This window comes from Phaseolus vulgaris, chromosome 3 (assembly GCF_000499845.2).
Source record: "Phaseolus vulgaris cultivar G19833 chromosome 3, P. vulgaris v2.0, whole genome shotgun sequence".
NCBI lineage: Eukaryota > Viridiplantae > Streptophyta > Magnoliopsida > Fabales > Fabaceae > Phaseolus > Phaseolus vulgaris.
This window is the reverse complement of record NC_023757.2, coordinates 48,814,073-48,830,044: the sequence shown is the minus strand read 5'-3', so window position 1 is coordinate 48,830,044 and position 15,972 is coordinate 48,814,073. Positions and strand designations below refer to the sequence as shown.

Genomic DNA, 15,972 nt, shown 5'->3' with positions numbered 1-15,972 from the left:
TAAGATTCATACACTTGAATCTTATAAACTCCTTGGAGGAGTATCACAACTTACATGGTTGACTTATTAGGCTCACTGTCAGGTGAATTTATTTACTAATTTCAATTTTTTTTTTCATTTTAAACCATTTTAAATTAGAGATAATAGTTTTCGGGAAGTGTTCTTACAAAGCATAAAAGCAAACTTCTTTCTATTTGATTTTTTCATGGTTTAGGGCTCTCAATCTGTCCTCTCGATTTGGACTCTAGGTCTGGATTTTTGGTCTCCTCCCGGTCTCCTCTCATGGGTAGATATCTCTTATGGGTAGATATGTGTACCTAAAAGACGTTCTGATGCTAAAGTCATAATCGGTTTAAAATAGTTATCAGATAAAATCACTCTTCTTACCTCTTGGGTTAGTTATTTATTTATAATGTTTTTTTATTGGACACAAAACCTGTTTGAGCTTTTTCTTTTTTACCTAATATTTATTAAATACACACCTATACATTTGGGCTTGTTTTATGAGCTTTGTTACAATAATTAGTTTAATATTATTAATTTATTTTTTCTTTACATTTAGATTTGCGGTCTAACTTTTCAGTCCAACCTTTTCAGTTTGACCTTTAGGTCTAGATCATCTTTTAGTCTTTATCTTTCGGTCTAGATAGTAAATTAGCTAATACAAATTCAATTCAAATATTAAATATATAATAAATAAAATTATTAAAATAAATTAAACATTTAAATCATTCAAATAATTAGACATTTAAGAGGAGAATATTGTATATTTTTTTAAAAATATAAAAATGTTAATAATTCAACTTAAATTCCTTTATTTTGTAGATTAGGTGAGTTGAGATTGTTTTCTTCTATAATTAGAAAAAAAAAATCAATCTAACCCGGCTTAATATGTTGTGAATCGAATTCACTCAAGATTCCAGTTGATTTTTACATCCATTAGAAAAAAATATATAAAAGAATGATAGGAAAGAGATAATAGAAAAGTAAAAAGTCTTGTAAATGTAATTTTTTGTAGCTCTTAAATTAACTAAAAAACTACTAGAAAATAAATAATTTTAAGATATTATCTTTTAGAAGAGAGAAATAATATAATTAATTTTATGAAAAAAACTAAAAAATAAATAAATAAGTGAAAAAATGTAACTGTCTTCATAATAATAGCAATAAAAGGAAAATGCAATATTTTCTAAAAAAAGTATTAATATTAATATTTAATTATAAAATAGAAATATTTTTTAATATTAATATTTAATTATAAAATAGAAATATTTTTTAATATTAATATTTAATTATAAAATAGAAATATTTTTTAATATTAATATAGTATATAATTTGAAATTATAGAAAGAAAAAAAATAGAGAGTGAACCATACCTTATAACAATCTAGATTCATATTGTATAAAATTCTTGGTTCACTAGTTTTATCGGGAAAACAATGATTCCAAATGTAACAAATATATTTCAAAATATAAATTTTTAAATGAAAAGGAATAAAAAGAAAAAAGTTCATAGATTGCAAAAATGAAATACTCTTATAATCCAGCAACGACCCATTTTGGGTTAGTTTGTTTAAATTGTTTCGTTACATTAAACATTCTTTATAGCATGGAGTGAACCAACAACTTCATCTGCATGATTAAATTCATTTCAGGTTGCAATTTGGAAAGGATGCAAGTAACACATTAATGTAGATAACATTTTTGGTTTGGTTTGGTTTCTGCATCCCTTCACCCTCTCCTCAACTACCCTCCCTACCACTCAAAGTTCAGAACACTTTTGTTAATTAGGGTTGCCACTAAGTAATGGTATTGGTAGCTCTAACTAATAACTAATGGGTGACATGACAGTTATTTTTATGTATGACATATTATAGTTGTTCGGTTTGGTTGTCACCAACTCCTCCTCAAGAGAAAGCCTCTTTTTTTATGGATTTTATTGTTCATAGTATTATTCTATTCTCGGCGAGTCACTAGAAACAGAAGTTGATGTATTTTTTACATGCAAAGAATGTATCTAACTCCAATGGAATTTGATTGCTTTTAATGGCTAAAAGGGATAAGACACTATATCTGCTTAAAAAGACTTTAAAGTTAAGGAGATTATATTCTGATTTACTTTCTTTTCGAATCCTCAGCTAAGTTCTTTTTCCTTTGACCACTTTTTTTTCTTCTAATGCATACTCTAATGTTCTTTTTTCTCTACAATGGAGTATGGTTCAACAAATGTTTTGTTCTTCTTTAACTTGAGTTTTAGGTATATGTTGAGAACAGCTTGCGCAATGATTGAGGGTAGGATTTTAGGAAACATGAAGCATCATTACTTCCTTTGTTTTAGTCCATAGCTCATAATTTTGATGCTAAGTCAACAAGTGTCAAAAGTAGTAGAACTTTTAGTGCAGGGATTATTATTCATTTATGGTGAAGATATATACATCATCATACATGTGGTAAATGTAAGAATTAGTTTTCTAAATTAAAAAAAATAAAATTGGGAGATAGTTTATGGGTAACGAAGCAGAGAATCTGGAGAAAGAGCTGTCATAAACAGAGAAGCATAAAAAGGGGGGAAAAAAGGAACATAAAAAGCATTAGAAGCCAACGAAGATGTTCCGCGCAAACATCTCCTCACTAGACTGTGTCACTAATGTTAAAGCCTGCGGAAATACCCTTTCCGTATAAATCTTCATACATTTGCAAAAGGACCTACTTTTTTTCATGTCATTTAAATAACTCAAAATTCATTTATATGTGAAGAGTGTATTTGCAATATATAGAACTCCACACCCTCCTTTGTTGGTGTATTTGTTTTGAAAAGCTTGTTTTTGAAGCAAAACCTTGGTTGGTTATTTACCACAACACATGATAAGAGAAACACAATGTTGGTAGCTAAAAAGATTAATACTAGAATTGTTGTGATATGGGAATTAATAGGGCAATGAAATCATTGTTGGAGAGCAATGGTTTGGTAGAGCTAGGTTAAGTATGGCAGAATATTAAATTTTGTAGGTTTGGAGCTTCAACCACTAGTTTATGACCCTTGAAGGAGGGTATATGCAGGCATTAAGATAATGGAATTTGGACCATCTTTGGAGGGAGAGAAGTGGGGACAGTAGGAGTAGGAAAAGAGAGACTGAGAGAGATGCCTTTTGCTTGTAATATACGATTGGCATTCACTGCTTTGTCTAAACGTCTTTGGAAACTTCGCCTTTTATGTCACGCAATTGGGATTCCAATACAAATTCTCAAAACCAAACATTTTTCTTAGACCATTTTTGACAACCATGAACATGGTACCCATTACTGATGAAAACAATCAACTGATAAACATTTTGATTATTCATTCAGATTTCCTTTAACTACATATTTGTTATAATACGATGTTAATTCATTAAATGTAACTGAGAAAAGTTAGCTCATGATATCGTGTAAGATAGCCTTCAAAAAAATATAGTGAATAAAAAATAAAAATGGGGTAACATATTATAGGAGTCCATGATAAACTGACAATGAACAGTGAGTCACCGTGTCACTCTCTTCTTTCCCTCCACGTTTAGCTATTGGACATAATTTGTGGATTTAGGTGTTGTCATTACGAGGCAGTGAGAGACACTATTCATCAGATTCCATGCTCAGTAGAGTAGCAGATATATGTATGATCCTGCACCAGCCAAGTTTTTATCCACAATTTGGAAACAACTTTGATTTTGGCACTTCATCATGCTCTTATGATTTGAGCAACATTTGTACTCTCTGGTATGAAAAGTCACTTTTAATTGGCTGTACTCATAAAGTGCATTGAAGTAGACGGATTTGCCCAGTGAGAATTTTACTAACAAGGCAACAACGAAGCCCTTGAAAAGACATTGAATTTTCAATTTTTGTTTTACAGGAAAAATAAAACCTGCAAAAGTACAAATAATAACAGCACCAAATGCATTTTTTTTCAATACTTTTCATCATATTTCACATTTTTCTCTTTTCTGTTTACAATTCTTTTACATATGCAATTTTCTATACTTTTTTTATTTATTTTACAAGTACAAGGTGGTCTCGTATATAGTGTATGCAAAAACCAATTTTGATTTGTTTTACTGCTATTCAAAATTATGTTTGTTTTACACATGAAAAACAAACAAATGCTAGCTAATATAATATGACTAGGAACAAAGACAAGAGATCACGTATTACAAGTACCATTCTTCAGACAAGTGTGGAAGCCCTCCAATCTGCATTTGAATTTACATTCAAATGAAATACTTCTAATTTGTCTTTTTATCAATTCATTCAAAACTGTTCCTAGTTTGTAACTCTGCAAATGAAACAGACAAATCATTTTATTTACCCTTTCAAATCCTATCTTGGTAGCTAGTGTTTGCACTCTAGTAGAAGCCTTCAAGATACAATGTCTATACAAAACAACTATTTTACCATTTAACCAAGTTCATTCAACTTAATATTGTGTTTATAAAACTGATTTTATCAAATTTCTAAGGAGAATCTCAACTATGTGTATCGAAACTATGAACTTAGATTCTTATCTTATGGCTACTATGCTTTGCAATACTCAATTAGAGAATCTAATTAGACAATTTCGACTGTTACATGGATCTAGGAAGCATGTCTGTCAGATTGATTTGAAAACGGATCCTCTCACTTGGTCTGAAACCATATATTACACATTATTTTTTCTTGTTATTTTGGTGTTTTGTGGCATAGAAATTCGTCCATCTAACTTATACGAAATTTCCACGATAAGATAAAATAGAAGTTTCATTTGTTTATTTATTGGGACCAAAATTTTCGACTCTGTAATGAAGTTTAAAATAGCATATCTGTCCAAAGAAGAACCCCTGCATGTTTGTTTTGTTTTTACTCAGTCCACTGAGAAAATAACCCAAGGAGGCTCTTAAAAAATTTGTCACTTTGTCAAGTTTAAAGGAAAACAAAGTTTGAATATGATAAAACACTTTGTCATTTTCCCAACAGCACAACTAATTAATTATATATATCACACATAACCAATCTCCCTGACCAGGATAATGTTGTTTGAGAGCAAATAACTATTCAACACAGTTAAGCTCACCACAGATGTTTACAAATCTTTGTCTGTAGCCTCTCTTGGCTTTGTTATCTATTAAGCCCTTTATTTTATGCTTTAAATGAATTAACTACTCTTAATTTCAACAAAGAAATAGAAATTTAGACTGTGATTATTATGCAGAAGGTGTTATGTGTCCCTTTTTTTCCCCTTTTATCTCCAATCTTGAATAAGTTGTAAGGATAATTTTCCATAATAAAATGTGCATTAATAACCTTGCATGTGATCAGGTTTTACCAACAAATTCCTTCCTCAGGAATTTTCTCTCACGTAGCTTCACCAATTAGGCTTTTCCTGTGCCTGTTCCCTCCTTTTTCATTTCTTTTTCTCTGTCTAAGCAATGTGTGCAGCAAAAAAGAAACTTTATCTGAGTAGTTTAATATGACGACAAAAAGGGAGAACTGGTCACCTTACCGCACTCCCATCCTTTTCTTTTTGTATTGGTTTTGGAAAAGGTCGAGTTCCCATTAATGAACATATTGTATTATATTTGATGATTCTGTGACAAACGTTAATCTCTTTGATACTGAAGGACAAAATGGGGCATCTCTTAATTCCCCCAAAAGACAATTAGACAAAGAGAAACCCCACAAAACCTCTTCTCCTTTCTATCATCCAAGGTCTTTTATCCTTCTTCACCTTTCATCACTTTTGAGATAAACCCTTTCTTTTCCTTCTTGCAATTAAGCCACTGTTTTGTTACCTAGTCACTTGTTTCCCATTATTGATTACAATCTTTAAAACCTGATTGGTCAGGTAGGAGTGCAAACAAAATGCCTTTTTCATCAAAGGACATGACAAGAACCATACCAAAATGATGGAATTCAAATCAATCTGCGAGCCTTCTAACATATTGTAACAGATTAATCCAATGCACCTAAACAAATAAAGGGTTCCACCAGTGTTGGCACAGTCAAAATGTATCTCTTGGACCAAAAATAAACATCTCATCTTTATCTCTATTACCATTTTCATGGCTCTTGATTTCGGTGCATCAAATCAAGTGGCTTAATTATTAAAGATGTGATGCAAAATGAGACAAAGGTGGACGGACCATCACCCATCAACTCTCACCAACGAGAGCAGAAAATGTTGAAAATACCATACCCACCTATATATACATGTACAAGGGTCGTATGAACAGTCAATGAAAGAGAATGGTTCTATCTTAATCCATTAATCACATATGTTCCACAAATTATGTTTTGATTGCTGGAAGGAGGATTTTGGTAACTCATCTTCAAATATTATTGGCAACGGAACAAAGCTTCTCAGCTACAGAGGAGTCATGTTACAAGATTTTTTTTTATTCAAATCAAAATAACCCTCTCTAAATCTAAAAGGAAAAAAAAAGTACTAAAAGATTGATATAGGCATATAAATTGCACAATGGAAGGACGAAATTGCAGTGTTTTTTTTTTCTTCTCTAAAGCTTGAGATTCGGACTTGGTGCTAATTCACTTAGAATTATGGTCTTTTGATTTATAATAAGTGTGTACTTGAGTTGGTCGTGAATTGATTATTAAATAATCAGTGTTTTTTAAATTGATTATGAGAGAACCTATTTAATGTTTAGTTATGATTCTTAAAGTGACTTTTAATGTAATGAATTTAGATTGTATGAAATTATTAAAAGGATTGCTGTATTTTTTTCTTTCTTTTTTTCATATATGTATGCAAATAATAATTAGGGTGGGTATTAAGGAAAAAAATAATATTTTTCAGAACATTTAACAAAAAAAATAGTATATAATTGATTAAGCTGAATTCTCATCCTCCCCCTCCACACACATACCAACTTTTGCTCTTTCTTTTGAAAAATTGTAAAATAATATAAAAATGATTTTTGCATATCCTATGTTTGCATCACACCCTTTTAGAAAAAAAAGAAGAAGAAAGTGGCTGCATTGAAAAAAAAGTGATATTATTCTAAAAATATAACAAGTGTTACATGCAAATAACATTGTCTTAAGATATTATGATAATCTTCTCACGTTTGAAAATATTTGTCTGCTATCTTTGCACTACAAGTAAATAACTTTAAACAATCTTGGTACTTCTACAGTGAAATTATTAACGACAATGTGCTATTACTTATATATTTTTTTATTCTATTATTTGTGTGAAATATTCATAAAATTTATTAACAATTAACTTGTGTAAAAAAAAAAGCTAATCACTTTTGTTACAGTTTATTTATTTTTTTACAATTATATATATGTATATATTTTTCATTTAGAAGATTATCAGAGATTCTGTTTAAAGGTTTGGTACAAACTACATAAGAGCGAGTGTTGATTGAAGAATGGGACGTGGGCAACTTTATGTCATTCATAAGTTGAATGAGTATGTAATGTGTATTGAGCCAGTATTTTATTTTCTTCTTCTCTAACGGGACCTTGGATCTGTAGAGCCTTTTACAGGGAGATTTTGTTAACTTTTGGTAAACGTTTTGACATTTCACACCGGTCTACCACTGCAAAAGGCCACCCTTTCCATAAAGGCTATGAGCATAGCACAAAACACTTAGCACCTCACCAGGGGGTTGTCAAAACTGAACCCTCATTGGTCAAAAGCCTGATTAATCTATTCTCTGCATTCCTGGGTTGTATTTTGCTTGGTCTATGCATTTGCCATTATACTTGTGTTTATGTCTATCCAAGATGTGTTAGCACCAAGCACTGCAAATGATCCCTTTTGTGTGTACTAAGGAAGCTTTTCACTCCTCAAATGCAACTACTCTAGTCAAATCAACTCAAGTCTTGGAATAGTTTGTACACTTTATTGGCTAATTTGGTATCTGGGCTATATAGTGTTTCAGCTTTTTGGCTCATTGCATTGCTCAAGTGTTCTTTTCCTGATTTCTTGGCTGTAATGCTTCAGGGTACGATGCTGACCCTGTGCTGCTTTCTTTTCCCACTTTTTTTGTTTTGTTTTGGTGGTGTTGTACACTTTGTTCACTGGAAATGACTTTGGTTTTGGATGGTTTTAGGCATGGGGCATGAAGGGTTGATTCCAAGCCACAAGCGTTCAAAGAGGTGCCCCCCTCTATTCCTTACGCTCTTCACTTCACTTGTACTCTCTCAATTGTGGACTTCAGGCATTAGGGGTTTCTTTCTTCTCTGGGAAAACGGACAACGATGATTTTGCATTTATATTAATGTTTTCTCCAATTATTCATTCTTTCGTTCTTTCTTTTTGGGTCTAGTTTTATGTATTCCTTATCTCATCCATTTGAGCACATCCTTTTGGGAGAAGGGGATTTCTGGTTGAAAGTGAAACTGAAGGCTCATACCTCTCTGAATTGATGAGAATTGGGGTTTCATGACCTTAAAGAGCACCACCACAAAGTAAAATACAGAACCAGACATCGACTCATAATATATATTAATTGTGTTTTACTGTTTTGGTATGACAGCTTTCCTGAAAAGAAAAGAATGGAGGATGATAATGCAGATAACCACCTTGAGACCTCAGATCGAACAAAGCTGGTATAATCAATCACTACGTTATTTTATCAATATATTCCTTCACTTTTTCTTTTCTTTCTTTTTTAGCTAGGGATTTGGAGGTGCTGTTTTTATAAATGAATTGTTTGGCATTTATGATGCTGAAAAAAATGTTAGTTGTTTTCAGGGGTGATGATGTGAGGGGATGTTTTGTTGGTATAAATGGTACTACAAAAGCCAAGGGCAGCCAGAAATTTTAATAAAAAAATAATTTTGTCAAATTTATGTATGGGATGTATGGGAAAGGAATGGATGAACAGAGAATTGTTTTTTTTAAGGAAAGCATATATGTTTGACAATTAATTTCATCTCATACACCTATGCTAATGGTGGTCTAATTTAATAAAATGGTATCGTTCTGTGTCGTCCACAGTCTCTACAACTCACTTCTAGACAATTATTTAGAAGAAAGATTTTCACACCTATGTATGACTTTGATATGGTTTCAGGATACTGGGTACCTCACAGAATGCGGTAAGCCTAGGAAAAAACGAACTCCTGCAAATGACGTTCAACTTACACTGAAGCAAGAGGTACAACACCAGAACTTTTATCACAATTCTTTTATTGCATATTCTACTCAAGCAGTCATTTTCTTTCTGTTTTTCTTCACATTTTTCTTGTGCTTCATGATACTTCTACCTAATATCCATGTCTATTTTTGTGTTTAAATTATCTTGTGGCAGATTTTACTATTAGAGAAAAGACTACAAAATCAATTTGAGGTCAGATGCACGTTAGAAAAGGCTCTTGGATACAGACCTGCATCTCTTGTTACATCAAATGACATGATACTGCCTAAGGTTGGAACTTCTTCAACAAATTTTGAGCCAATAAATATGCATTTTCTTCTGATGTCATAGTTTTTATACGATTACCAACTGGTTCTCTATCACGCTGAGAATTATGTGCTTTCTTAACCATTTAAAGAAAATTGATGTTGCAAACGTACATAGAGTTTTGCTTTATGTATTGGAGGTTGATGGTGGATATTTTTGTAGTTCAATTCTTCCTTGTATGTGTTGGAAAATCATAAGATTACTTTGCGGCCATAAATGATTATACATTGTTTAGGATTATAAGTCAGCTACGATTTTCTTGTCAAGTATGTCTTTCTGTTTGTCTTGACTTATTTTTTATTTTTACTTTTTTTTTACTCCAGCCAACGTCCAAATTAATTAAAGAGATTGCGGTGTTAGAGTTAGAAGTTGTGTATTTGGAACAATATCTTCTCTCCTTGTATCGTAAAGCATTTGATGAACAATTACCCTCTGTAGCTCCATTTACCAAGGGGGAAAAAGTTAAGTCTCCTCCAACAAAACCTACAGCAATATTCGTTGAAGTATCTAAGCCTGAGCTCTTAACCAAAAGAGGAAGCTCTGCAGTACAATCATTTGGTCATGAGCTTGATGCTACGCAAAAGGAATATAGTGTAAATGAACCTCTGACTTCTGGGAAAGAATACAGTGTACATCAACCAGAAGGAAAACACTTAGACTCAGGTGTATATCGTTGTCACTCCTCATTATCCCAGTGTACAGCATTTACAACAAGAGTATCGCCTCCTGCAGCAGATGATTTAACTGAATCTCTACGTGCTTGTCATTCCCAACCACTGTCCATGATGGAGGTAAATCATGTTTGATGGAAATTTATTTTTATCTGTTTTTTGTATTTTGTATGTATGGTTCCTAGCACATTAAGTTGCTGCAATCATACCATTATAGATAACAGTTGTCTTGGTTACTTGGACATACTTTTATCCTTATGGAAGAATACATGACAGTATTCATTTTATTGTGAAGTTTTGTTCTGTTATGTATACTTCTCTTTGTAAACATATGCTAATTTCAGAGAATCATCTTTTTGAACACCTTCTATGGATTTTGACTCAGTTTAATCTGTGTAGTATGCCCAAAATGTTGATGCTTCATCAAGAATAATCAGTTTGGCAGAACATCTTGGCACTCGAATATCTGATCATATTCCAAATACACCTAATAGGCTTTCTGAGGATATGGTCAAATGCATATCAGCTATATATTGCAAACTCGCAGATCCATCTACGACAAATCCTGGTCTTTCATCTCCCAGTTCATCCTTGTCTTCAACTAGTGGTTTTTCTATTGGAGATCAAGGAGACATGTGGAGTCCAGGGTTTAGGAATAATTCCTCTTTTGATGTGCGGTTAGACAATCCTTTCCATGTAGAAGGACTCAAGGAGTTTAGTGGGCCATACAGCACCATGGTTGAGGTATCGTGGATTTACCGAGAGAATCAGAAATTGGGTGATACTGAGCAATTGCTGAAGAATTTCAGGTGAGTTTGTTAATATCTGATTGAGATCATGAAGCTTTAATGTGAAAAGTACTTAGTTAAGCAGGACTCTGCAGTCTCTTGGAGTTATAATGGCCATCCACTTACATGTTATTTCAGATCACTTATTTGTCAATTAGAAGATGTAGATCCTGGGAAGTTAAAACACGAGGAGAGATTAGCTTTCTGGATCAACATACACAATGCTTTGGTGATGCATGTAATTACTATTATTCTCAAAACAATGTCTCACTCTAATAGTTTTGCATTTGTCACTTATTGAGGTTGTAATATGCTCTTTGGTTTCTAATAGGCATTTTTGGCTTATGGAATTCCACAAAACAACGTGAAAAGAGTCCTCCTTCTGTTGAAGGTAAAAACTAATTGTGGTAGCTCAATGGTCCATTAAAGGATGAACCCATTTAGCCAATTTCCTTTTTCTGACTTTCTCAATGTTATGGATGCCCTTTGCAGGCTGCATATAATGTTGGTGGTCATACAGTCAGTGCAGACACAATACAGAACGCTATACTCGGGTGCCAGATGCCTCGCCCCGGACAGGTGGTGTGGTTCATCCACTAATGCATTTCCACCTTTCCCTTCAATAAAATTTAAAACGAAAAAGAAATAGGCATTCATTTAGGATATCTTTGAAATGTCTCCTCAATATGCAATGTATTTATTTTGTAAATTCTATTGAGTGACTTAGAAGGAGCTTCTTCTAACTCGCATCCTCTTGTAGTGGCTACGCTTGTTCTTTTCTCTAAGGACAAAATTCAAAGCTGGAGATGGACGACAAGCATATGGAATTGAGCATCCTGAGCCTCTTCTACACTTTGCACTCTGTTCAGGAAACCATTCTGATCCAGCGGTACTTATTCCGATTCTTCTGTGGGTGGTTTGATTAGACTTGTTGTAACATTCTATTTTTCAACAGAGAACAAATTAAATTGAGGAAACATAGCACAAATAATTTAGACATGAAATAATTTCATTTAGACTTGTCTAATTATATAGTAAACACGGTTTGGGCTGAAAGAATTAAATCCCTTATAGTAGTGGTTCTAGTGCCTTCATAGTTAATGTGGATTTTACTTTACAAGAGTTGACTTGACTACATTATAAAAAGGTCTGATACCCTGTCTTTGAAATGTGTTAGAAACAAACAAGTGTACAGGGGATAAACATGTTAATGTTAATGGATATGGATATGGATAAGCAGATAAACATCACATAGCCATTTTACATGCTTAACTTCAACGAGTTGCTTATCTGTTTAAAACTATGGCAGGTACGTGTGTATACACCCAAGAGAGTGGTTCAAGAACTAGAAGCTGCAAAGGAAGAATACATTCGAGCCACCTTTGGGGTACGGAAGGACAAGAAAATACTCTTACCTAAGCTCGTGGAGTCATTTTGTAAAGACTCGGGTTTATGCTCTGCTGGTACCTTGGAGATGATCCAAAAGTCTCTACCCGAATCTCTAAGAAAGAGTGTTAAAAAATATGACCTTGCAAAATCTAAGAAAAGCATAGAATGGATTCCACACAACTTCACTTTTCGATATCTCGTACCCAAGGAGCTGGTAAAATAACTGCTCGGTAGCCTTACTTCTTATTATGGGAGACAATCTACATCAAGCTTTAAAAACAGTCCAAAACTGCAATTGCAGTCGCATTTCTCAGCAATTTTTCAAAATATCGAGGATGACAATGGAACTGCAACTACGACTGTCTCTGCAATTTTAAACCTTGATCTACATTGTTCGCTCTATTATGTATTCTTTTGTACAAAGTTGACAGGGTAGCAGCAACAGCAAAATCTAATACTCCAACGTGTTGCATTTTGTGTATGTATTGTGTTACTGTTTCATTGTATTATCTGTAATTGATGTACCTTATTCATAGAGTTGAGATTGTGATATTAGCAGTATATAAATGATGTATGGCTGTAATCAATTTTATTTGGGTTATATTTTTTGTTGTGATTCATAACTACCCTGTCATGCATTAAATTGCGTTTATTGCTGATTAAAATAAATGCATTAAATTGCGTACATAAAAGTATAAAACTAGAGGTGCATTGAGATTGCTACATACAGTATTATAACAATCACGTGACGCTACTGTTGTGTCCTGTCACACAATGGTTGCTTGTTGTCATGTGACGAGTTCTTCACCTAACTTTCAATATCAACTGAATTTCCTTCGCCAGATGGTTCAGTTTATGGAAAAAAAAAATACTAGTTCAACTTCACATTAATCATACTGGTCATGATTTCTGTTTGACAAATCTTTAAAAAATGTTATAATTTCTTTGAAGTTGAAAACATGACATCTGCGGGTCAACTAGAAAGAATGGAGTTTTCACCATAAAAAAAAAGAGCAGAAGAGTCTGAGAAAACTTACGGACCGAATCACAAGTGTACAGTGAAGAATTTGTGAGAAGCAAACGGACACAGAAAGATAATAATGGCGATTAGATATTTTGGATTGAGTTGAAATTTGAAACAAAAGTTCCCTGTTCAATGGGATGATCCACAGCGTCGAGCATTTGCACGTGAACCCCCACATAATTCATTCATGCCATAAAGTTACTGACATGCATGCAGTTGACAAAACCCCCACAAGACACCACGTCAATGCCCTAATAACCTTTCACAGACATCATCGATCCCTAGATTTTACTCACTCTGGCCCACCTTATCATTATTAAAATGTTTCAAGATCAAGATACGACGAGTGTTTATACGTGAAAAAGATATAATTTTCCATGGAAACAAGATCTGCTAACCAGAAATAAAATAACATATCAGCAAATGGGAAGGTTTGCATGGAAGATCCAAATCAAGAACCATCAAAATCCATGCAATGTGGTTTCATGGCATCTGATTCTACTTCAGAAAGAACTCATTACATTACACATAGATATAGATATAACAGTTTCACTGGATTAATTAGCAGAACTTCACAACACAAACAAGCATGATTAACATAGATAAGAATAAACTAAACGGAGAGATAATTAGAAGAGGAAGAATCAGTAAGGGCTTTCCCCAACGTAGTTCCCTGGGGGATTGTAGAAGCAAATGGTCAAGCTAGCCTCTTCTTTCACGCACGTCGCTTGAGCGCACCCGAGCTCCACCGACTTCCTCCACACCACCTGCGTGTACACACCGCACTTGTGGTTGGGCACGCACGAGTTGTCGGTGTGGTTGTAGAACTGCTTCTGCTTCACCCACTCCTCCACCGCCATGCGCGCCGTCACTGCCGTGCCGTGTGCCCAAAGCTGGTTCGCCCCGTACTTTCCGGCGGTTAGGTTGGCGAACTGGCACCCCATCTTGTCCCTCTGGTACCGCACCAGCTTGCTCGTCACGTTCGCCACCTGCTCGCTCCACCGCAGCGGCTCAACGCCCACCGCCACCCTCGCCTCATTGTGCGCCTCCAAGAACTCTCTCGCCGGCGCGGGGAGCGAGGGAGCCACCGCCGGTGTCTCTCCCTCCGATGAGCCGTGGAACGTGGCGAGAGCTGCCAACAGAAACAGTGCAGAATAAAGCATTTTGGTTTTGATGTGAAGTGTGGCCTACTCGTCTGGTGTATGTTGTGTTACTGTGTCTACATTGTACACTCTATATAATACCAGCAATTATTCTTTGTCCCTAACATTTTTTATTACTTGTTTATTTTTATTACTATTTTTCTTTCTATTTTTAATATTTAATTATTTATCTTATATCACACTTTTAATAGTATTTATTTTTGTTTTATTTTTTAATTAAAATTATTATTATATTATTATAAACAGTTATTAAAGGTATTTTTTCACTGATCACAAAGTCAAAGAAAAACTTTTCTCCTTCTATAAGAAATGTTGTATAAAAGAGTGAAATATGTTTACTCTTTTGTAAATATAGCTGGTTGAAAATTAAAGATAATGTTAAGCAAAAACAACATAGGTTTTATATGGTTTTTGTAACATTTTGGAGTGAAAATAAAAATTTACCAAGTGCAATGGTAAAACAAAATATTTTTATTGAAAATTATTATGATGATTAAAAATTTTAAATATTGTTGTAACATGTCTTTTAACTGTTATGATATATATGTTTTGCATTTTCTTTTTCATCATTATTTTAAGAGTCCTGTTAATTAGTGCTTCTTGATTAAGAAATTAATAATTTATTTAGTTTCTATGAATATAATTTTTTTTATTTTAGATCTTATGCTTATAAATATAATTTTAATCTCTATATATAATATTTTTAATCCCTTTCAATCCTTAAGTTTTTTTTTTTTTTTTTTTTTTTTTTTTTTACTTAAGGAGTTTAAATTTTCATGCCTTAATTTCTTTCTTCCAATAAAACGAAGATTTTCGACGAAATCAAGTATAATCAATTAAAATCCAAATCTAATAAATATAAAGACGAAATTCGTCAATGATAATAATAAAAATAAGAACAATATAAAAATAAAAATATTAAGAAGAAAGTAATAATAATAAAATCTTGTAATAATAATAATAATATCATTATTACTATTACTTAATAATTAATTACAATTAATTTATCAATAAATATAATTTTATCAATTTATTAAATATATTATTTTATAATTTTTTAAAAATTATTGTATCAATCAAATCACTATTTTTTATAAAAAAAATAGTCATCAAAGAACATCAATCACAACTCATTATTGACACCTGCTTTAATCATCAAGAAACTATATCATAATGCAATTCACTCTTAATATACATATCTCGATCAATAAAGAATTACATAACTTGACATATCATGAAAGACATATAATAGACAAGTTCACAAGAGACTAACATCTAATTCTTAATTTAATGTACATTGAGACTTTTTATAAGCATTTCAAATAAATTGTTGTATAATATCAAGTATTAGGAACATTCATCCATTTTCACCCTATTGTCTTAATTTACATCATTTAGATTATCAATGAAATCTTCATATATGTTTTTTTTTTCCATAATATTCAATATCATATTATCTCAAACATGTCAAATTACCACCTAAGTAAT

At 32.8% G+C, this 15,972-nt stretch overlaps 2 protein-coding genes across 2 annotated transcripts; one reads left to right on the top strand and one right to left on the bottom strand.

Annotated features, from left to right (window-relative positions):
* Positions 1–7,346: 7,346 nt before the first annotated feature.
* LOC137808361 (uncharacterized) lies at positions 7,347–12,898 on the top strand. Its single transcript, XM_068609431.1, has 12 exons — positions 7,347–7,985; positions 8,094–8,139; positions 8,520–8,592; positions 9,060–9,143; positions 9,297–9,413; positions 9,773–10,240; positions 10,520–10,929; positions 11,047–11,146; positions 11,240–11,299; positions 11,401–11,487; positions 11,669–11,797; positions 12,218–12,898. The coding sequence occupies exons 1-12, from the start codon at positions 7,976–7,978 to the stop codon at positions 12,518–12,520; spliced, it is 1,887 nt and encodes a 628-aa protein (XP_068465532.1). The 5' UTR covers positions 7,347–7,975; the 3' UTR covers positions 12,521–12,898.
* Positions 12,899–13,788: 890 nt separating this feature from the next.
* On the bottom strand, positions 13,789–14,545 carry LOC137808360 (STS14 protein-like). Its single transcript, XM_068609430.1, has one exon. The coding sequence runs from the start codon at positions 14,482–14,484 to the stop codon at positions 13,966–13,968; it is 519 nt and encodes a 172-aa protein (XP_068465531.1). The 5' UTR covers positions 14,485–14,545; the 3' UTR covers positions 13,789–13,965.
* Positions 14,546–15,972: the final 1,427 nt, after the last annotated feature.